Source organism: Podarcis pityusensis (assembly GCF_964106645.2).
Source record: "Podarcis pityusensis genome assembly, chromosome: 2".
In the NCBI taxonomy this organism is placed as follows: domain Eukaryota; kingdom Metazoa; phylum Chordata; class Lepidosauria; order Squamata; family Lacertidae; genus Podarcis; species Podarcis pityusensis.
Genome location: NC_138029.1, coordinates 43,060,492 through 43,084,680, shown reverse-complemented (window position 1 = coordinate 43,084,680; position 24,189 = coordinate 43,060,492). Strand labels below are relative to the sequence as shown.

General features: G+C 47.1%; 1 protein-coding gene across 4 annotated transcripts in view; it reads right to left on the bottom strand.

Moving 5' to 3' along the window:
• CAMSAP3 (calmodulin regulated spectrin associated protein family member 3) overlaps nucleotides 1-10,362 on the bottom strand; it is a 45,130-nt gene extending 34,768 nt beyond the window's left edge. The window contains exon 1 of one of the 4 annotated variants that reach the window (XM_080996181.1): nucleotides 9,986-10,362. In XM_080996181.1, the coding sequence (XP_080852307.1) occupies nucleotides 9,986-10,133 (148 nt within the window). In that variant the 5' untranslated portion in view covers nucleotides 10,134-10,362. The remainder of the gene's footprint in view (nucleotides 1-9,985) is intronic. The other 3 variants (XM_080996182.1, XM_080996183.1, XM_080996184.1) reach the window with 3 other exon arrangements.
• Between the last annotated feature and the right edge of the window lie 13,827 nt (nucleotides 10,363-24,189).

Here is a 24,189-nt window from a genome sequence, read left to right as displayed (position 1 = left end):
CGGAGCACGATTTCTGTTCTCATCCTGAAGCAAAGTTCTTAATCCGAGGAACTATTTCTGGGTTAGCGGAGTCTGTAACCTGAAGCGTATGTAACCCGAGGTACCACTGTAATGAAAATCACAGGCCTTAAGCCAGGACATCATTGGACCTTATCCGCGCCCGATCAACATGGCCTCACCTTCCACTGCCAACAAAGTATAAATCATGTGCAGGCCAAAGTACAGACATTCACAATCGTTTCATGGTCTACCTCAATGGCGCTCGTAGACCACCATCTGAAAACCTGTAGGCAACTCTGCCCCCACATTCTACTGTCCCTGTAAACAGGGGCCTAAATTTCTCGGTCCCAACATAGAATCAAGTTTTCAGGGAATTACAATTATTAATGTCTTTTCTTGATAGAAAGGCAGAATAAAAATATTCCAAATAAAATAACAAATACGACCAAGATGGGTGAGGGAGGTAATTTCTCCCTGCCGTAAACTTCATGGATAAGTTTATATTCTAGAGTAGGAAGGGGAACCCCATGCCCAGGGGCCAAATGTGGCCCTTTGCGCCTATCTGGCCCTCAGGGTGCTGTGCAATCCTGCTCTGTATGGCTAGAATGCGTCCTTGAGCTCTGATAATGCCTCTTGTCTGTTTGAATGGAGGTCAGAGAAAGGTGTAAGAGTGTGCAGAAACCAGCCCAGTGTACATATGGGCAGGGTATAAATAATAACATTTATTTTTATTATTATTACATTTGTTGCTCCATCCACATTTGCCTCTGGCTCTGCCCACCATTGGCATGAGGCTCTCTGACTGAAGAAGTCTAGAGGGTGTTGGGCACAGATCAGAAGCAGAAACTGACAGGTACACTGAAGAGGCAACAAGCAGAGTGTGATACAGGACTCAAGGGGCAAAGGCATTTGACTCAAGCCCAGAAACCATTCTTGAGGCAGGGGAAACCTGCATATGGGAGCCTTAGCCAGGCAGCCGGATTAAAGAGAAAAACAAGCAGGGCAGCCGCCACCGCCTCCCCCACCCTCTCAGACGGCCAAGGTCGCAGCTCCAACTCTGTGGCAGGGTTACAGCCAGGCAAGAGGGAGGGGCACAGAGGCAGCCAGCAGCTTAAGGGACAATCTTATGAAATCCAGAGGCATGCCAGCTGCAAGACAATGTCAGTAGGCCTGCACAGGATCAAGGCACAGGACGGCCGTATGCTTCCAATTTCATGTAAGAGCTCTGCTGGATCTTCCTGTTTCCCCACAGCGGCCAACCTGGGAAACCCACAAGCAGGACATGTACCCAACGCCACCCTCCCGCTTATGCTCCCAGCAACGTATTCAGAGGCATGCTGCTTCCAATATGGGAGATAATAAAGCCCTCACAACGAGCAGCCATTTAAGGCCTTATCCACCATTAATTTGTCTAATCCCCTCTTAAAGCCACCCAAATTGGTAGTCCCTCTTGTGGGACCAAATTTCATAGTTCTAGCTATGCACTGTGTGAAGTACTTCCGTATCTGTCCTGAATCAGCTTCACTGGACAGCTCCAGATTCTAATATTACGAGAGATGGAGAAGAACTTATCTCTCTCTCTCATGCAAAAGTGTTAAAACACCTCTACCATGTTCCACGTTACTTGCTTCTTTCCTCAGCTAAAAAACATTCTCAAATGTTAGAAACTTTCCTCATTGGGGACTTGGCCCAGCCCACTGGTCATTTTGGCAGCCCTTTCTTTGAACAAATATCCTACTACACAGAAAATGGTTGGGAAAATATCCTCTGACCTGTGGCCATCCAGATGTTGCTGAACTACAACTCCCATCTTCCCTGACCACTGGTCACTCTGGATGGGGCCAGTGGGAGATGGAGTCCAGCAACATCTATAGGATTGCCAGGAGAGGGGGTGGAGCGGAAAATGAAAAACTGCTATGCCAAATGACACTCCCTAAGTGAGGTCCTTGACAGAAGTGGGTGTGCGCTGCATTTTGGGAGAAGCTCTCGCACCATCTCGTACCCAATCAGCACAGCAGCGAAACAAACCCACCCATTTTCCAGCAAGCACCATGAGGCAAAGGCTGTCAAGCTCATGGTCATGTTAGGTGCCTCCAGCAGGTTAAACTAGATTGGAGGCACAGCCAAGAAAGGGGAGTTGCTGGGAAATGTCAGGCAACTTCCACCCCACTCTAGCTGGCATGACAGAGCAGAATTCAAATCTCTTCCCACCTGCAAGGACGTTCTCCACAGCTACAAAGACGTGAGAACCTCGTTCCCACCAGTGGTTTCCGACTCCTTGCAAGAGAGTAAGGGCTGCTTAAGTCAAGGGACACGAGAAGGAGACTAAGCAAACAGGCAAGGCAATCAACAGCAGGGGCACAGACAGCACCTGCACACAGGCAATTATAGGCAAAATTCAGGGTTACGCTGAGTTGCAGGTAGTAAGGTGGGCCTGCCAGCACCTGCTGAAAGTGAAGAGAGGTCAAGCAGCATGTCAGCTTCTACAAAGCATAATGTTAAGAGTAGGGCCCCTTATGATATGTGCGTGCCATGTTCCAGTGGCGGTTCTTGGGCTTATGCATCCCAGCAAAGGTGGGATGCATAATATGGTACCACAGGAAGTAAAAGTGAAGGTCCAAGCTGCAGAACGGAACTGAAGGCAGGCTCTAAATGGAAAACAGCTACTTCAGTAGCAACCAACAGTTTTGCTAATATCCCAAAGGTTAACCAAGGCAAGCCCTTTGTTGTGAAGTGTTAATTTGGGATCTTGTTTCTCTTTCCCACGCTACTCCCCTTGCACAGGTGAACATCAGGCCTGGGGCGGTCAAATGTGGCCCCCAGGCTTCTGTATCTGGCCCTCAGAACTCTCTCCAGGCCAGATTTCCCACTGGCACTGCTTCACACACAAAGAGCTTCTGCCTGGTCGGAATGTGTATCCTTAATAACTCCTCTTCCTTGTCCAGACAAAAGAGGATTGTATGTGGAAGCTTGCCTGCTGTACAAAGGTAACATTTACATGTGCTCCTGCACCCACCATTGCCTCCAGACTCACCCACCACTGACAACCCCCTCACAACAGATGGGAATGAGGGCCTTGGACTGGAAAAGGTGCCCCATCCCTGATATATGGCAATATGGATGTGCCTGCAGTCATAATTCCTGAGCCAGATTGAGCACCTGTAAGATACAGAGTATCTCTGGGTTCTCTACTGTTCAAAGCCTAGCAGACGTTCAGAGTTCCTCAGCACAGGATTTACAGGGCATACATAGCTGTGCATGTTGTCAGGTCAGTGCTAGGCAGGGCCAATGGGAAAAAATAGGCCATCAGCAACAAGCATCTATGGCACAGTTAGAAAGGACCAGAAGATCTCAGGGAAGTACCAACAAGGGATCCTACCAATAACTGACCTGGCACCAGTTGAGGCTACTATAGCAAGCACTTAGCAGAGGATTCGGTTTGTGCCAATCTAGCCTGACATGGTAAGGCATTCCCTACCAAAATAAGGTAAAATGGTGCACAGAACAGGATTCCATAGTAGATGAATACACAACTTCATGGTCAACAAGTGAAATCCAACAGCACCAGAGGAGACCGCAGCATACCTGTTTCAGTCCTTTTTCACAAGAAGAGTCAAACTCACTTCAGTTTCCCACACACACACACACACATGGTTGCCAGATCGGATCAAAGAGATGTGAAAGGAATGGCAGAACTAGTTAATATCTGCATCAATCTCCCAACAAAATACACCCTGAAATGCTAAATGAACTAGAAGTAGAAATCTCAAAGCTGCTAACAGTCATCTTTGAGAAATCTCTCAAGACAAGTGAGGTTCCAGCAGACTAGCAAAAAATAGCTACCACATCTATATTTAACAGGGAGAATAGGAGAAACCAGGAGATTACAGGCCCAATGTCTACCTATAAGACGTTATGAGAACAAATTCATCAAAAATGAATATATGTAATGTAGAAGAAAATGAGGTGATCATTAACAACCAACATGGACTTGCCAAGACCAAACCAATGTGGAACATAAGAAGCTTCCTTATACTGAGTCAGACTGTTGGCTGATCAGGCTCAGTATTGTCTACACAGACTGCCAGAGGCTCTCCAGGGTTTCAGGCAGGGAGTCTCTCCCAGCCCCACCTGGATTTGCTGGGAATTGAACCTGGGGCCTTCTGTGCTCAAGGCAAATGCTTTAGCACTGAGGCATGGCCTTGCCCCATCAATGTCACTCTGTGGTAAGTTAGTCTCTAGGAGAAGGTTCCACACAGTTCTACAGAATATTCTTTGGCAGGTGGATCAGAGGGCACTACCATGAGGAAAGCAACCCTTATTCTTTCAAGCTGCACAAGAACAACCAATAAGGCATTAAAAAGTATGTGGGGGTGAGCCTGGAGGCGTTGTTGTGTGATGTCCAAAAGGAGTTATCTCCTAGGGGGTAGTGCTATTCAGCATTTTCATTACTCGCAGAAAGAGGTAATATGTTCAACTTTGCAGATAATGCAAAAGTTCAAAGGAATTCGGGACGCCACAGAGGGCAGGATTAAAATGAGTGTCCTTGACTAACTGAAGTGCAAGCAGTAAAATAACATCAGTAGACCATTTTCTGGATCGGTTCCTATTTCATTCTTGGGGGGTTTTTTAATGCTTGGTTTTAATGTTGTTTTTTGTAAGTTGCTTTGAGTCACTTCTGTGAAAAAAGTGACAAATTAAATAAATAAGGTTGATATTTTATGCTGATGACAAGGCACCGCCCCCATCCAGGGCCTCTAGTAATTGCACGCAGCTCCAAAGTAGCTTTACAAAATCAAGGAACAAGCAAGGCACTCAAAGAATCAAAAGGACGTAGACTTTTGAATCAACATAAACTAAATAGGAATTGGCAATGAGGTGTTGTTGTTTTAAAACACATAGCTTCACTCACTGAAGCAAACCACAAAGAAGTAGTAAAAGGTTCTACTTAGAGATTACCTTCTAGGAACACAAGGGCAAGATACAGAGGAATGTTTTGAAGGGCTAGCAAAATAATATACGGTATACAGAAAGGCTAAAGACGACAATCATTTTACAGGTGGAAAAGGAAGGTTTTTATTCTGTCCTTTTTTCATATAAGACAGGCATCCCCAAACTCGGCCCTCTAGCTTGGGACTACAACTCCCATCATCTCTGACCACTGGTCCTGTTAGCTAGGGATGATGGGAGTTGTAATCCCAAAACAGCTGGAGGGCCGAGTTTGGGGGTGCCTGATATAAGACATCTATATGCCATTTACTTATCTGCATTTCTAAGCCATGTCTCCTCCCAAAAGAAGCACAAAGCAATGTTCATGGATTCACCCATTTTATCCTCACCATAATTGCATCAGGTTTGTTAGGCTGATACATGATGATGATTTCCCCAAAGCCAAGCGGGGCCTTGAACTCAAGAGCTCTGCAGTCCCAAATGCCATATACTAGGAATAAAACATTGAGAACTACCCGAAGAATAGGTACAGCCACCATTCACCAGAACCAGGAATGATAAATAGCCATGGGTCCCAGTTGCCGCAAAATGGATTTACAGAACAATGGACAGCAGAGCAAGCTGCCCAGGCTGGTCTCTGAAACATCTTGTCTGACTAGCAACAGGCAGGAGGAGCCCCGTCCTAGGACTGAGTTAAACTAGATGATCCAAGCCTCAGGTGCCTTTCTAGGGGGGCAGAAAGCATTCATGTACCTAGGACACTGAAGTACAGAGCACTGCTGTACCCATGCATCTTCCATCCCACTGCCATAAACGTTGTTTCTTCTCCCATACTGGGCTTTGTGTATCACATTTTAGGCCTTCCGTTCTGTGGTTTCAAGAAGACTCCAGGTAGTTTTGCTAAAGTGCAAAAAGCATCCGCTATGGCTCAGGACTGGGTGAAACTGGCTGGGTTTGATTTGTATATAAATCGCCATTTGGGGAAAAGGGGCAACATTTCATTTCGTATGCCTGCACTACAGACCAGGGTACAGTTTGGCTGTGGGAGCAATGCAAGGATAAGCTGCCCATGAGTTGAGATCTTGCTTTATTCTTGGTGTCTTTGGTGGAGGAAGAACTTGCCACTGGGCGAAGGTGAGACAGGAGTCAATATCCAGACAGCCACACCTGTTTAACCTACAGAACGGCAAGTGAAACTGAATCAGCGGTTAATGGGACAGCAGGGCTCAGTCCTCCTAACTGGATTACCAGGAACATAGAAATGTGCCTTATACTGAGTCAGACCATTGGTCCATCTAGCTCAGTATTCTCTACACTGACTGGCAACAGCTCTCCAGAACTTTGGGCAGCAATCTCTCCCAGTCCTACATTGATATACCAGGGATTGAACACAGGATCTTTTACATGCAAAGCAGATGCTTCTGTCGCTGAGCTATGACCCATCCCACTAGCCAAGCAATAGGTGTGTAAAGGTAAGGTAAAGGACCCCTAGATGGTCGAGTCCAGTCAAAGGCAATCATGGGGTGTGGCACTCATCTCGCTTTTCAGGCCAAGGGAGCCGATGTTTGTGGGTCGTATCGGTGCTTTCTGGGTCATATTGCCAGCATGACTAAACCACTTCTGGCACACGGAGGACCATGACAAGTGCCAGAGCACATGGAAATGCTGTTTACCTTCCCGCCGCAGCGGTACCTATTTATCTACTTGCACTGGTATGCTTTCGAACTGCTAGGTTGGCAGAAGCTGGGACAGAGCAACGGGAGCTCACCCCGTCACAGGGATTCGAACCGCTGACCTTCCGATCGGCAAGCCCAAGAAGCTCAGTGGTCTAGACCACAGCGCCATTTGCGTGTGTACACCTATCTCAGCTGGTGAGCCTCACTCTGGTCACTCCCACTCCTCCTCCATTTCCTGCCCCACCCATTGCCACAAACCCTTGAGGGTGGGGATTACCCCAGTTTGTGAACGAACACAAAGGGGATCACAAGTAATATAGGGAATTAACCTCAGGGTGCTACAACATTGCACATAATTACTAGCAACTGCTTTGGGTGTGCAACAAACACAGCAATGCCAATCAGGACACCTGGCAGAGGTTAGCCAGTTCCTGACCCAGTTATGGGAAAGGGACCAGTTGCCGGATGTATCAGCTGAGTAATACGTAGCATTGGGTCATAGGCCCTGTAGCTACAGGTTGGGCTGAGGGAATTCCAAGTCCCTTCCTCATTTGGCTTTCAGTAAATTAAAAGCATCTGGCTCTTTTACTTATTGGTGAAGAAATAAGTGCAGGCAGCAGTGTGTCTAGTAAAGCAAGCTGGCACTCAGTTTCACTTGCAGATCTTTATTTTCAAATGCATACTGAAATTACTTAAAATTTTGTCGTGTAAAACTTGAAAAAGCCACTTCCATGTATTTCTTTGCCATTTCACATTAACTTTCTACAGCCCCCACACTGTTCCTTTAGATCATATAGCAGTCGCAAAAAATCCCTGGCTTGAGGCCGAATGATGACTCCCACCATGACCAGTAGCTTATTTCAGGAGCAGATGCTAGCAGTGCCATGTGCATTTTCTGACGTGAGGTAAGCAGGTGCCGCTTCCATAAAGGCTTGCCTTGCAGGCCGAAGGGGTTTTCAGGCTCTATTTGGAAAACTATGGCAAACCCTAGCAAGCACATTCTCGACACACTTCACTAGACTTTGAACCCAGCACTGCCTGAGCAAGGCTGATCGCCCTGGCCTCCATCCAAGGCAAATGACAAGGCTCTCTCCTTTCCACCACCAAAGTGTACTGTTTGGTGTGTCATCGGGGTGACAAGGAAGGGCAGGGACAAGGGGAACCTGTTCTCGCTTGGGCTTGACCAGATCCTATATTTACACTAACTCCAAATAAGAGAACTGGTCATCCAAATACACGCCTGTGAATACACACACAGAAACACACACACAAGGCACTTCAACATCCACCAAGCACAGCAATTCACTGTCCTCCTGTTGCTTCACGGAATGGTGGTTCCCACCTCAGCCCAGAAGCAGGGTACATTTAGTCTCTAAGAAGAAAACAGCTTCTGGGCAGAAAGGCCCTCAGTTGCGGGAGGGAGGGAGGGAGACTCTGGTTATTCATTGTCACACAACCTTGCAAGCCATTCCTGTTGCTCCCAGCTCCAGAGCTGGCTGTGGACCAGCAGGCTTCAAACCCTATTATGTTACTTTCAGGTCAACAGCCTCAGAGGAACACCCGTTGTCGTCATCCTCTCCTCCCCTCCCCATAGCAGCCCATACACAATGAGGAAGGCCTGTCACACACTAGCTGGTAGCCTTCTGCCTACAGGTATGCCAGCAACATGAAGCTCCTTATACCTTTAGAAGCCACTGTCAAGGGCCGTCTCACTTACCCACACCTCCACCTTGCCATGTAAGTCGTGCTTAGGCTACTTCATCCATAGAACACTCCCCCCCTACTCTGCAAATCCTTACAAGTCTGACAGTTGTGGAGCAACACGAAGGAAGCATGGCTTCTCAATGAACACAAAGCGCACAGGCTGGCCCACCACCCTTTTGGCAGCAGAGAGGGCGAAGCCAGGAGAGGGATCTGGGTTAGCAGGGGCACCAGAGCAGCGACAAAGAGCACACACTTCTATGAAGCAACAGCAAGAAGGTCAATCCCCCACTAGGGATTGTCTGCTCCCCCCTCCCCTCCTCCTCCTCCATCATGCATGAAAGCAACGCCAATCTGCAAATCCTCACAGAACATTAATTCCAGGCCTGGCAGAGACAAAGGGAACAGCGGGGAGAGCCCAGGGTTGCCAAGGAAAGGAGCACAGTCCTGGGCCCAGAACTGCCAAGGAGCTGAAGAGGACCAAGCTAAAGATGCAAAGTGGTCCTTGAGTAGTCCTTACCGAGATGGCAAAACCAGAGGATCAAGTACAAGCACAGAAGCCTTACTAGTTACCTCCCATCTCTCTCTCCCCCCTGCCTTCCAGCTGCCACAGCTTAGCCTCAGAATACAGCTCCACAGCTGGGGCCGTTCTGGTGGCACCCATTGGCAGGGCTTCCCCTGGAGGAATTTAACGCCACAAAATAATGCCACTTAGCAAAGGTAAACACCAACAGCAGCGCCCTGCTCTCGGCTTCTGCAAGTGAATGCTGTCACTAAGCAGGGTGGGGCGGCACTGACACCCTCAGGCTCCGCAGACCAGCTGGACCCCAGGGAAGAGCATGTTTCGGCTCTGATCTCACCTAACAGTATGCCAGTCATGCAGGTGCTGCCAACACTGTTAACAAAAGGCAACACAAAAAGCCAGGGAGGAATTGAGCTTAGTGGAAGGGGGGGGGGCTGAGGCTTACCCAGGGCTGCTCTTAGCAAAGGAGCTGCAGCAGACATGGCAGAACACCTACCCACCCCTCCGCTATCATGGCAGCCTCCCCCTCCCCTCACACGCCCCACTTCGACCTACAAAAAAGGCGCCCTCCCAGCCCAGACGCCAATTCCCCTCTCCTAATCACAGCTCCGTCCACACCTGGGGAAGCCCGGCACCTGCGTGGGGAGAGACATTAGGCGACCCTCGCCAGGAAGAAAGGAGCAGACTCGAGTCGCTCCCCCCTCCACCCCAGCCCCACCCGGGCTATCTAGTCGAGAAGGCGGCGACCGAGCGGAGCCCATTGTTAGCGCTGAAAGGGTGGGATGGAAGCAGCAGGGCTGGTTGCCAAGGCAGCCCACCCCATCCCATCCCTCCCCGGGTGCTATAGCAGGTAGGGCATCCCACGGAGCCGAGCGCGATGGGGAGGCGGACATATTATCCTAGCCGGGGAGGAGCAGGCAGAAGAAACACAAACCCAGGAGCCCGCCAGGGACGGCGAGATCGGGTCGAAGGCGGGAGGGGGGGACGGGAATCACGGCTTCCTCTCTCCTTAACTCACACGCAGCCACTGGAGATCCCGCCCCTCCTCCTCGGAAGGGAGATCAGGAAGGGAAAGAAACCCCGACCCCGCCAACGGGCTGCCCGCTCCCTTCCCCGCGCGGGGCTCCCGCCGTACCTGCACCCCCGTAGCCCTTGGCGAGCACCCAGGCCAGGCTGGCGGCGCTGCGCGCCCGAGGGAAGTCATACTGATCCAAGGGCTTGATCTCGGGGACCAGGAAGCTTTTCCTCATGGCCGCGGCTGCAGCAGGGGCAGCAGCCACCATGGCCCCTCCACCGGGCGCAGGAGCTGGGTTCGGCCTGCGGCGGCGGCGGCGGCGCAGAACGAGCTGGTGGCGGTGGCGGTAGCGGCGGCCCCAGCCGAGCGCATCCCCGTCCGGTTTTCCCTCCCCTCCAGCTCCAGGTGCGAGCGCCCGCCCCGGCGTCCTCCTCCTCCTCTTCCCTCCCCCACGTGATCCGGGCCGTCAATCAGCGCGGGGGCGGGGCTTGCAGACAGGTAATTGCCCCGGGTGCGCGGTGGGGGGGGGGGAGGAGCAGGCGGTGTAAGAGGGTTGGGTGGAATGGAGCTGCAGCCCGGGGTGGGTGGGGCGCGTGCGCGCCTTGCAGTAAGCAGGCAGCCTGGCGCTGGTGGGGGGAGCCTGCAGCTCCATTGATCTTACTTACAAACACACGCGGCAAAGAGGAGGCTGGGATTCCTCCTGCTCCCTCCCTCTCTCCCCCCAACCCTTTCCTCCTGGCATAACGCTTCCTCTTTGCCTAGGCTGCAAGCGAGCGCCCCAACCCTTTTCTCCGGCAGAGGGAGAGACACAAAGGAGCCGCAGCCTCGGCTGGAGCAAGCGAGAGCGCGCGCGCCCGCGCCCGCCCTCCTTCCCATGCACACCTCCACCATGTTGGGAGGCAGGCATGACCCTCCCACGGGGCGCGGGGAAAGTGAGGTGGCCTCCCGCGCTGGCCCCTTCCCGCAAATTCTCATTTATTCAAGTAGTACGTGGTGCGTGTCCGGCTCTGCAAATTCTTCTTGCTGTCCCCTGCCCGGAATTAACTTAAGCCCAGTTCTGATTCTCTCCCGCCCTTCCCAACAAGGATGTTTTTAAAATAATAATTTAGAAGAAGGTTCACCCAAGTGCGTTGGAGCACATTCACTCCAAGGAAAGGCTAAACGTTTTGGAGTGCTTTGGTTTAGAAGAAGGGGGAAATGATAAAAGTGTATAAAATTATAAATGGAGGAAATAAATTTTTCTTTTTCCTCTAAGACTAGAACTTGGGTTACCCAATGAAACTGGGAGTAGATTCAGATAAATAATTTTTTTGGAATTGACTCCCCAAAGCTGGCTTTAAAGGCACACTAGAAATTCATTGAGGATAACACTGCCAATGGCAACTCACTAGAATGTCCTCCCTCATCTGTCAGAGGCAGGATGCCTCAGAATACCATTTGTTGGTGATCACAAATGGGGAAGAGTGCCTATAACATTAGTGTCTCACATCAAGTATAACTGATCTGTAGAAAAGATTCTATGAATGGAAAACAGAGACACTGTAAATACTTTTGTAACCCAAGAAAACCTTTAATAAAAACTTTTTTTTAAAAGTGGAGAGAGTGCTGATATGCTTCATGTTCTTGCAATGGTTTGCCACAGGAACCTGGTTGGCCACAATGACAATGGGACGCTATACTAAACGAGCCCTCGGCCTGATTCAGCATGAATGTTCTCGTGATGGCAGGCTACTGCTTTTGGTGCAGCCAGACATGATGCTGACTGCAGGACTCTGTCTGTATCTTACGGATTCCTCTGAAGAGGGAGGAGATGTAAAGCACAGCATACCAAAAAAACATAGCTGTCAACCTTCCCTTTTTGTTGAAATACCCTTATTCCAGCACCATTTCCCGCTGCTATCCCAGATTGTTAAATATCCCGTAGACTGTCCCCGGGACAGGTGAGGCTGCTGATCCCTTATTTTCGAGGCTGCTGATCCCTTATTTTCAAATCTGAAAGTTGACAGCTATGCAGAAAAAGGAGCAGACCCCTCATCCTCTCTGTGCCCCATTTAGTTTTCTCCTGGCTGAGGTTGCTTGAACAGAAGGAACATTTTTGTTAAGGGTGAGTGGGACGTGGCTGGGTTTAGTTCCTATTTTCCCACCAATGCTATACTTGAAATCACCCAGTCTACCCCAGGATTTATAGGGAGTTGGTGGCAATCCTAATTCTACACATGGAATCTGCTACCATCAGAACTTGTCTGGCACTTAGGTGACTTTGTAAAAGGAGTAGACCAACTCGTGAAGAAGGATTAGCCTAAAACCAGCTATTAGCTCTGCCACCTAAATTGAACTTCGACCTTCAGGCACAATATGCCTCTTAGTGTTAGGTGCAAGGAAAGCAAACAATGAAGAAGAACCACTAACTTGATTGCCCTGCTTCCTAGAAGCATCTGGCTTACTGGCCACTGTTGGAAACAGGATACTGGGCCAGACGGACCCTTGCTCTGGCCCAGTTCAGCTCTTTAGCTCTTAATAGTGGATCCATCTCAAAAGGGGACATGGTCTTGCTTGGAGGTTCTATGCAGGGGAGCACAGCTATTGTATACTGTACACTTGACCGAAGAACAGTACACTCCTATCTGGGATGGTCATCCTCTTCCACCAAGTGTGCAGCTTTGGGAGGGAAGCACATGGAGTGGTGAGGGAGGGAGGGGACACCCGCCTAGCCGGCCAGATCAGCCGAATTAACCCTGGCAATCAATGGGGTGACAGATGTCGCAGCCAGATCGCCCTCACATTTCAGCCTTCGTGTCTTTGAAGAGGGAGCTCTAAGCAGAATGCATGGGCAGCGGTAGGGAACCTGTGACCCTCTAGATGTTGTTGGGCCACAACTCCCATCAACACTAGCTAGCATAGCCAACCATCAGGGATGCTGGGAGTTGTGGCCTAGTTACACCTGGAAGGCCAAAATGCCTCATCCCTGGCTTAAAAGTGCTCTTTCAACCAGCTGGCTTCAGTCTAAGAGGGTTGTTCTACTGCATGCAATCCAAGTTCTGGTGCAATTTGAGCTTATTTCTAAGTAAATATAGGGCCAGATGTGCTGCCAAGATCCAATTGACCTTCATTTAAAATAAGGCTTTCCCCCCTACAATCCAATATTTTCATAATACTAATTTTAACAAAGTAACTAGTTCTATGGGGCAAAATCTGAGTTAATACTCAGAGATTCAAGGATCAAATAATGAAAGAAACAAGACTCCGTGGGTTGACCCTATGTGCCTGTTCTCTGTGTCCCAGTAGAGCTGATCTGGTGGTATTGGGTATCATTTCCATGGTAATACACAGAACGTTGAATGGATTGCACTTTGGAGCATTAGAATTTTAACATCTGGAATGTCCTATAAAATAAAGACATCTGGAAAACATACCCTCAGTCCCAAACAAAAATGAAAAAATGAAACACTACCCAAAAGGATTGTGGTAGTTCTCAAAGTACATTTCTCATTCAGAAAACATTTTAAACATTGAGTAGTTGATCACTGTTATCCTGCGATAATCAGGGTGGGTTGCTAGGCCCCACTGAGGTCCAGGCAAGATAGTGGAGAGGAAGAAGGAGTGGAGGAGGAGTGCCTTTATTTAGATGTGTGATGTGGAGCAAGATAATGAATACACAAGCTAAGATCTATCTACAGCAGAGCTTTCCAAACTTTTCATGTTGGTGACACACTTTTTAGACATGCATCATTTTGGGACACAGTCATTCAGTTTTCCTAGCAAACCAGAGGTTGAACTAACCCCTTTCCAGACCAGGGAGGTGTGAGGGGAGCATTTGCGCTGCACACCTACACACTGCAGCCAACACACAAACGTGTCGTGACACACAGTTTGGAAAGCTCTGATCTACACATACACTCAAGCAGGTAAATCAGACCTGAAAATCTTACATGCACATGTTCAAAGCTCTTTCACTATACCCTCTGATGGCAATTTCTTCCACTATGCTACAACAAAAGAATATCACACATTTTCTAATAAGCTGAGCAGTTGCTTATAAGGACATTTCAGCAGCACTGGATGCATCAATGCATCCCTAAACTGTCTAGTTAGTTGTGGTCTATCAGGGTCCCCAACAGAGTTAGACAGACGTGCTTAGACGTGCTTCTTCCTAGTTCCAGGTGTGTAGGGTTAAGTAGTGGCCATTTGACTACTCTACCCAGGCTCAGAAGCACTGATCAATATTGCCTCTCCATCACTTGTTCCAGGGCTGAGCCCTGGCAGAGATGATGATGGATGTGGTGGATGGAGGTAAGCCCAAATTTTCAATGACTTACAATTTTACGCTTTTTTTTTTTACATAGGAAATAAAATGCCATCTGCATGTACCATCGTGTGCATTTTGCTGCATGCACACTAAATTAATGCCTTTGGTGCCAATTTCTCCACCAGTACCTAGAAATACATGCAATCAGTACAAGCAATAATGTGTCATATTTTCCTATACAGAAACATTTAATGTAGCATATGTAGCAGTCTTCTGATATACTTTTAGTTGGCATCAGACAGCCATGATACCAGGTGAGATTTAAACCATAATCCCATAACTCCCATTTGGGGTAAATCCGTTGAACATGTGAGCACCCCCCCTCAAATGTTGCTGGACTCAAACTCCCATCATTCCCTTGGCTATTAGCTGTGCTGTCTGGGGCTGATGAGAGCTGGCAATCCACCAACTTCAGAAAGGCCTCATGTTCCCCACCTTTGTCTTAGGCCAAGGATTTTACATTTTACTCATTACAATATCTCACCTTTCACTTCCTCTGTAGAACCTCAATTGCCCTTCAGTTCTGAGGTCCCAAATCATTTGAGATTTAGCACTTTGAATTCAGCCCAGATGCCAACTGAGAGACAATTCCTGTTGGTACAATTCTGATACGATCACAAAAACAGACTTCTACACCGCTGGAAATTTCTGAACGGTTTTCACAGGCAGCTTCCCATTGACCATATTACAGTAGCCTAACCTGGATGTAACAAAAGTATGCAGAACTATAGCAAGTTGGGGTTTGACATTGTAGATACGTGAACCCAGATGTTCTGCTTCCTTTGGCAACAGCCTCATGTACTCCACCGGTTGAATCCAAAAAGCAGAGGCCCTCATATGCAGGGCAAAGTCTGGCATTACTTCAGTAAGGGAATGCAGTTGCAAAGCTCCCCACTGTTAATCATTATGTGAAGGCAGTCAAAGCAAACTGCAGAGCTCTCCAGAGTGACTGAGTCTGGTTTCTAGGGTCTCTCTCACAGGTGTATTTACAAACTTTAGGATAAGTCACCATTCCTCCAGTAAATGGAGAAAGCCATCTTCCATGCTTTGCTAAGGCCTTGGTAGGAAAAAGGTTGGTGATTACATTATTTGAATGCAGAAACTTTATTATTAGTATTACAGTGGTACCTTGGGTTACATACGCTTCAGGTTACATACACTTCAGGTTACAGACTCCGCTAACCCAGAAATATTACCTCTGGTTAAGAACTTTGCTTCAGGATGAGAACAGAAATTGCACACCGGCGGCGCAGCGGCAGCAGGAGGCCCTATTAGCTAAAGTGGTGCTTCAGGTTGAGAACAGTTTCAGGTTAAGAACAGACCTCCAGAACGAATGAAGTTCTTAACCCAAGGTACCACTGTATTAGAATTAGTATTTTTGCTTCTGTGTCATCATAGTTCCAGCATTCCCTTTGAAAGCAATTGTTTTGCACAAATTTCCCCTCACTAAGCGAATGAGAACCGAAGGAGATTTGGATGCAGTTTCAAAGAACAAGGAATGCCGGGTCCCTGACTTACCCACCCCAAATCTAGCCGACATCCCCAGCAAGTCTCTGTGCTACCATCCCATCTCAGGGTCACCTCAACATTATCTCGACCCATGCTATTGTTGCTAAAGTCCTCTGGATTCTTCTCACATTGGCTACAATTCTGCCCATGCTTACCTGGGGGAAAGCTGGACTGAACTCAGTGGAACCTGAGAGAAGAGCGCCCCCTGGGGACTGAACTACCTTGCTGTCTTACTCACTTCATACCAGCTCAGACATGAAGCTGTTTATCCCAATATCTGCTCGTAAAAGACGGCTGGCTGTTTACAGAAGCAAGTACAACATGCCAAGGTCTGCCCGTCTGAAATCATTACATTGTGCCATTAGTTATAGCTGAGCAGCTGCACAGCAGTTACACCTTAAAGAATGGAAAGAATGCTGTTTTAGCTCAAGGGTGACAGAACAGAGGAAGAGAGGGAAATGTTTTTCCCCCTGTAATTTCTAGTACAACTCCAGCTCTTTCCTTCCCCACCCCAGATTTTTTGAATGATAGTGTGTGTCTGTACTGTTGATTTATCACAATTGAAGTGGTTTAGTAGCCACTGAAATGCCTCCCACGAGTCCCACCATTGCATGACCTAAATTTCCCCTATGATCAATATTTCACTGATGAGTTTGGCTAATTCTGCTTTATCCAGCACTGATTATTTATTTCCTGCTTCAGACTCAACTTGAACTTGAACTCCTTGCCTCTTGGACGCAAGAGCAGAGGTAGACCTTTAACATTCTGAGGTCCAAGATCTGGTCTTAAAAGCGCATGAGGTAGGTCTACTGTTGAAGATAAAGAAGTCTGGCTTCATAAATCACCTCAACAAGATATTGCCTAGGAACCACACAAGAGCTGGTATAGTGTAGCAGGTAATAAATTGAGCTGTGGACCAGGAAGTCCCTGGTTCAGATCTTACCTCTGTCATAATAATAATAATAATAATTTATTATTTATACATCGCCCGTCTAGGCACCGTCTCATGGTCCTCATTTCTGCAATATTAAGGGATAATAATTCAGACTTATCATACAAGGTTGTTCTGTAAGGTGGGCAACTAGATATTTCATATGAAGGGCTTTGGGCACTTTGAAAGAATGATTCTATTATTATTATTATTATTATTATTATTATTATTATTATTAACAACAACAACAGCAACATGATTAGCCTGCTATGAACTTTTCAATGTAAGAGAGTGAATACCATAATTAAGCACCCATATGCAACAAGACACAAACTGATGACATTATTTATTATTTTTATCATTATCCAAGGTTGCCACCATACACACACCTGTATGGGTGTAAGTCACCTTGAACTCAACATGACTTCTGAGTAAACATCCATTGGATCATGCTGTACATCTCTCCTGCAGTCTCTTTCCTCTCCTCCTTGTCTTTCTTCTCTCACCAATCTTTTCTCTTCTCTCTTCTCTTTCTCCTGAGATGGCCTTGGTACCAGTAGCATGACCAGCTCTGGGTAACTTTGCATCCTCATTGCTGTGGGTCATGAAACCCACTGGCTCAAGACCAGCCTCAAGGCTGAGATACCCTCCCATTCAAGCTGCACAAGGAACCAGCCACCCAGCAGGAAAGAAGCAAGCTGTCAAAGCCTGCTTTCCCTTTAATTTCTTTCTCCCTCAAGCAAGGAGTGGTAGGAGAGCCATCACCAGCAGGAAATATAAGAACAAATGCAACATTGAGGGCAGATCCACACCCTACATTTAAATCACATTCAATGCACATTTAAAGAGCATGAACTCTCCCAAATAATCCTGGCATTCCTGGCACCCTTAACAAACTACAGTTCCCAATATTCTTTGGAGAGAGCTGTGAGCTTTAAAGGTGCAATAAATGTGCTTTAAATGTATGGTGTGCATCTACCCTAATCAGTTACTACTGAGAGATCTGTAAAGAGCCAGTGTAGTCGTGCAGACAGAAAGTAAATAAGGCTTGTCATATCCTAACCTGAGTGAGATTCTGATGCACTTAAAAGTCTGTGGCTCAGAGAAGAGCCAACGTGTTAAATGGCAGTTCCAGACTCCATCTTCCATTCCATCAGTTCCACTGCAATTTGTCTGTGTAGCTGTGCATGTGTTTGCATACATACACACACACACACACACACACACACACACACACACACTACACACACTCATCTGCAGCATTGAACCAAAACATTTCATGCAAAAGGGAATAAGAGGGTGAACAATGGATAGTTTGTTCGGGGAGAGGTGAGCAAATGTGGTTTGGCATGGGAATTTGTCCAACCCAGAGTGTGGGGAGTATTAGAGACCTGTATGACAAAGGAAACTTGTGCCAGTGGGAGGAAGAGAGATTCCACTGATATGCCAGCAGAATGGCTACTGAGCTCTGTACATGTTCAGCTTAGGAGGGGAAGGGAAAGCAAACATACATGAAATCCCATGGTAGGGTTAAAAAATGACACACACACACACCTCAGCAGCCCTGGAAACACAACCCACTGATTTGGGGGCAAAGCCAAATGGCGATGTTCAGATGCCACCGAAACATGGAAGGAGCCAATGAGCTCACAATGATGTGCTCCCTGCATCACAACACAGACAGCAATGCCAGAGTGCCCCCAATCCATATAGCACTGGGGCTGACCCAGCAGTGCCCCTGTTGTGGCCAGTCCCAGACATCCTGCAGCCAGGAGTGTAAATCTCCTTATGGTCCTCACAGTCAACATTTTGGAGCACAATGCGTGCGCGCGCACACACACACACACACACACACACACACACACGGAGGATAGGAGGATGATTCCCACAGCACAGCTGCAAAGAGCACACACGGCCCTTCTGGGACAATAATCTGAGGCTCACCCAGGGAGGGAAGCAGCCTCTTGCAAAGCAGATGTAGGGAGTGGCCAAGACATGCAACAATGGTAGCCACAGAGACACACTGGTGGTGGCCACCTCCAAGGGCTCACTCCATAGGGAAGGAGGTTGGGAAGCAGGAGAGAGAAGCTCAAGCCTCAACAAGAGGAAGGCAGTAACATGGCCCCACTTACCTTTTGCATGTATGACCTTTACACACACACACACACCCTAAAAAGCCATATTGGGGGTGAAAGGCAGGGAGCTCCCAGGACCTTGAAACTGTGATGCCAACACCACAGAGCAGCTCCCTAACCATTCAGCATCATGACAGTATAGGATTCAATTGTTTTCAATCTGCTTAGGCTGATCCAGACAGAGTCAGTCCAAAATACGCCCCATCTGCATTCTGGGTTTTGCAACGTAGTCCTGCAAGTCACATTTCAAAAGCAGTCACATGATATGCATTCCACACAAAATGGATGGGATGGGTGGTAGCCTCGCTTAAGGAGGGGGGTTCCTATTCTTAAAGTCTGGATGATGAAAATCACTCCAGTGATATGAGATAGGGAGTGTCTCTCTACTTGCGATGACAGGATTCACATGGAAGTTGAAACCGACTAGTCTCAGGGCGATGTGTGGAGAAGCACTTTGTCAGTTTCACCTTGCGTGCAAGTTTAGGTCAAGTCCCTGCTTATAGACGGACTGCCGATATTTGACCACCATGTGGCCCAGAATAGGAGGAAGAATAATATTTTTCCAGAGATAGTGTGTTGAGCTTTGCAGGCTAAGAAAACATGATACTCTCTTCACTCCAAGCAGAAGTCCCTCTATTAGGGAAAGGCTAGATCCTGCACAAGAAGTGAGTGACAACTTTTGCACATTTGCTGGATTTTAAACCTGGAAGGCCCTAACAATTTCTAGGTACGAAGTTTTGCCTTTAGATGGTGCAGGGAAACACCTCCTGTGGGATTTGTCCAGGGCTTCCGAGGTGCCTGAGTTTAAAGAGAAGTTCTCCATGGTAGCATATTCCTTGCAGAGACTGAAACTCTGTGCTGGTCTACCTGTTTGTGCAACTCACCAGAGCAGTTTTCATAATGTTCACAGTTGCTTTGTGATTTACCTGCTTATAAAGTTCTGATTAAGGTCTTGTTCTGCAAGTCGAAGGAGCGTTAAGTGGCTACGAGCTCATTTTGCAAATGAATTAATAGCTAGGCAAGGCAAGATAACAGTTAGAAGCAGAACGCAGGCCTCTAGTGTGGGTGGCATGATGATGGGTGCCTAGGCAAATCAGCCCTCCACCTGGTGCATTCTGCTCTGGGCAGAGGCAAGTTCTGAACTGTAACTAGACAGAACAGTTGCAAAACAAACAAAAGCTGTGTACACGTTCAAGAGTTAAAGCACATTACACACACACACACACACACACACACACACATCTGTGGGAACCGTAGTTTACTGCTCACCGAGCTACAATTCCCAGCATCCTTAAACTACAGTTCCTAGGATTCTCTGGGGAGCAGAATGTGCTTTAAATGTAAGATGTGTAAGCAGCCTAAAGAGTCTTGTCAGCAGAAGCCCTGGTGCAATGTTTTCCTGCCCCCTCCTCCTCCTGTGCCCTACACACCCTCTGAAATTGGCTCTGGGTGGGTTGTGAAACCCCCCAGAAACATGCTTTGGTGGGGGTGCGAGGGGATTGCTCTATCTTAGGGTTGCCGTATTTCCAGAGGTTGTTGAGTTTTGGGGGGGGCTACCGCTGAGCCTGAAACAGAGCCAGAGCTGCCTGCACCAGAGCCCAATCCTGAACCCCCCCAAACCTGGATATTTGCTTACAATTGTAAACTCCCCCCCCCCCGCCCCGGAAGGACATGTCAGGGATCTCCCGGACGTATAGCAACCCTATTCTGTCTGTAAAATTTTAAAGCTGGCCCTGATGAAATGTTCAATATAGTGCAAGGCTGATTTCTTCCAAGTGAATTGCAGCCTACTGTTGCGTCCAATGGTTGCAGCAATCTACCCCCACCCCACCCTATAGTCCCTGTGCCTCCCCTGAATCTGCTCAGGAAGGTCCCCATCCCCCAGGAGCAGATGAAACGAAGGAAGGTGGAGCTGCCAGAAATGTATTCCGTTTGTGTTCTGCTAACGGAACCTTGGGAGAGGCCTAAGTTGGTGTTTGAAATATTTCGAAAAGCCTTTATGAGCAACACATTTTGCATAACCCTAACAAATTCATTATGTAATAAAACTTTCATGGGCTAGAGTGCACGTCATCAGAGGCACGTTATCCTAACAGGCACTTTGTTGCTGAGGTGCAGAGAGGTTTCTTCTTTTGTTCCAGGGGTGGGGTGGGAGAGTCACGTTGCAAGCCTGGACATTCCTGATGGATGACCCTCTAAGCTGGGGTGCCTCCCATCCTGTAGGTAGGCTTAGGTAGGAAAGGAATTGTGCTTTACATTGGGGGGCTGGGATAGATGAGAAGAACAGTATGGCATAATGGCAGGATTGTTGTACAGTGGTACCTCGGTTTATGAACTTAATACGTTCGGGAAGTCCATTCTTAAACCAAAACCATTCTTAAACCGAGGTGCACTTTCCCTAATGAGGCCTCTCGCCGCCGGTGCCCTTCGACCATTTGGATTCCGTTCTTAGACCGAGGTAAAGTTCTCAAACCAAGACACTGTTTCTGGTTTTGGGGAGTTTGTAAACCAAATTGTTCTTAAACCGGACTGTTCGTCAACCAAGGTACCACTGTAATAACCTGCAGTTTCATTATATTTAGATGAATAAATTGTAAGTTAATTTAGAATATGCAGGAAATGTAAAAATAATAATAATAATAATAAGGAGCCACAGAAAGAGAAGAAAGGAAGTCACGTTTTGAAATGTTAGAATGATTGTAAAACTATTGAAATGTATAACCAAAAATCATAGTTGTTTTTTTTTTTAATGGCCCAGGAAAGAAGAAGCATAAACCAGTAGGGTTAAAAGATATTCCCCAAACAATTGTTGCTTTGAAACTTTTTTTTTTTTAAATCCTTCTTTGAAGCTGGTTGGTGCAATGGTTTGGTGGTCTCAAACTAGTTGTATTCATGGCTCCAAGGAACACGTCATATTTTGGACAGATCCCTAATGGAAGGGGCTTGCCTCTTGGAGCTTTCTCTCTGCTGTTACAAAGAAGACTAGACAGTGCTGGCTGCAGATCAAGAGCAATTGCTTGTTGCTTAGAAGGCTTGATGTTGCTTTTCTGATGCCTAAAGAGAAGGCGAAAGCAGAGCTCACTCAGGCCAGCTTAGAAGGAAGAACTAAGAGACACAACAACAACAACAACAACAACAACAACAACAACAACAACAACAACAACAAATTTATTAAATTTGTGAGGTCCATGCCTTTACACAAAATACCATAAAACATTATTAAAAGATAAACAAAAAGATTATAAAAGTAAGCTAAAATTCATGCCATGCTGTCCCAGCAAGGAAACTACCCAATAAACCCCACCATTCAGGGAAGAAGATACAACAACAGGTTAGGAGAGCAATGGGAGGGACCTCACCGTTTCATCCAGGAACCATACCCTAGTTTTCATAGCCTTCACCACAAAGACCGCTACCACGTGAGAAATCCGTGGATCAGCGTCCACCAGTAAAAACTTTACTTGGTCCTCAGAGTTGACTATTGATTTGGGAATAGTTTGTAGCATCGCATCCCTGAAGGCCGAATAGATGGGACAATACAACATGTAATGTATGAGATCCTCTTTGGTTCTCATATAACAAGGACATATCCGCTGCTCTACTGGGATTTTTGCATATCTGCCTGACAGATAGGCCGTAGGAATGGTTTGAAAACGGGCCATAGTAAAGGCTCTCCGAAGAGTGGGATTGGTGATATTCGCCAAGTAATTGGCGCAGATTTTGACTGCTTTCAGTCGGGGAAACCAGTGGGAGGACCCTGGGATCTGTATTTTTGTGGTATCTAACAGAGCGTCTCTCTCCAGGATCCATTTCCGGAGTTTGTCCGGGCTCCACCGTTTGAGGATATTAAACTCCGGTAGGGTGTATCTAACCAGGATCTCAGATAAGTTTTGGCGCCAAGTGGTGTTCTTTTGAAAAGATACAAAGGCTTGTTTGGCCAATAAGGTGTTTGAAGTGTTTGCAAGGTTGATGTAAAATCGTAGGAATCTTAAGTGGGCCCTGGCAGACACAGAGGGTAAACCAACCTCCACCCTCAAGAAAGCTGCTGGGGTTCCTTGAGGAAGGCCTAGAATCCTCTTGAGATAGTAGTTTTGCAAAATTTCAAGCCGTTCCAACAGCCTCTGGTTCCACCCCCAGAGTTCTATCCCATATAACATCTGGGGAATAGCTTTCCCAACAAAAGCTCTTAATGCCGGGATCACCAAATGTCCTCCCCTGGTATGGAAGAAACTAAGCAAAACACCAATTGTTCTTCGTGTTAGGATGGTTACAGCCTTAAAGTGGGCTAGCCAGCTAGATGTAGCCTGGAATGTAACACCCAGATATTTAAAAAAAGGGCACTGTTCAATCACATGTTCATCTAAAGACCATCTAAAGGTGTGGCGAGCTCTAGTGAACACCACAATTTTTGTTTTGTCATGGTTTATCTTTAGTGAATTATGGGAACAGTAGGCTGCGATCCCCTCCAGCATGCTGCGTAAGCCTCTTCGGGTGAGTGCCATTAAAACCATGTCATCGGCATATAGCAAAATATTCAGGCGTTTACCTTCAAGGGCTGGAGCCGATGACTTGTACTTTGCCATGTACTGAACAATGTCGTTTATATAAAAGTTAAAAAGAAATGGGGCTAGCAGGCATCCCTGTTTGACCCCTTTCCCCAATGGCAGTGGGTCCGTAAGAGTTCCCGATGACCCAGTTCTGATTTTGACTGTAATGTCTGTATGTAACTCTCTGAGAATTTTTAAAAGTCGTCTGTCAATGTCCGTTTCATATAATTTTTTCCATAGTCTATCTCTACAGATTGAGTCGAAGGCAGATGTCAAGTCAACGAAGGCCACAAAGAGTCTGCTCTTATACGCTTTTGCATATTTAGCTACCAGGGTCTGTAGTACCATGCAGTGACCTATCGTATTGTGGCCCTTTCTAAATCCTGCCTGTTCCTGGTTGAACAGGTTAGAATGGTCCGCCCAATCTACCAGCTTGTTTAATAAGTACCGGGTATAAAGTTTGTATGCGATGTCCAGAAGGCTTATAGGGCGGTAGTTTGCTGGATCTTGAATGTCTCCCTTCTTATAGATAGGGACTACCACACTTAGTTTCCAGTTTGCTGGGATTTTACATGTGTTGTTTATTGCCGTAAAAAGTTTGGCCAAAAAGATGGCCAAAAAGAGACACGAAACTGGCTTACATGATGTGCAGCGCTTGAGTGTGAGCAAGAGAGAGGCTTATTTAGCTTACGCTGCAGGTTGGGAAGAAGCCGATGCCACATAGTAACAAACACATAAACAATGTTTAAAAATAAATTGAAAGGGTGTGTATTAATGAATATATGCTATGAAAAGGAATGTTAACGGGGGGATTCGTTGACAAAATGACCACATGCATCTGTGTCCAGACTGTTCCACAAGCCGCAGCCCCTTAAACCAAGCTTCCCGCAGAAGCT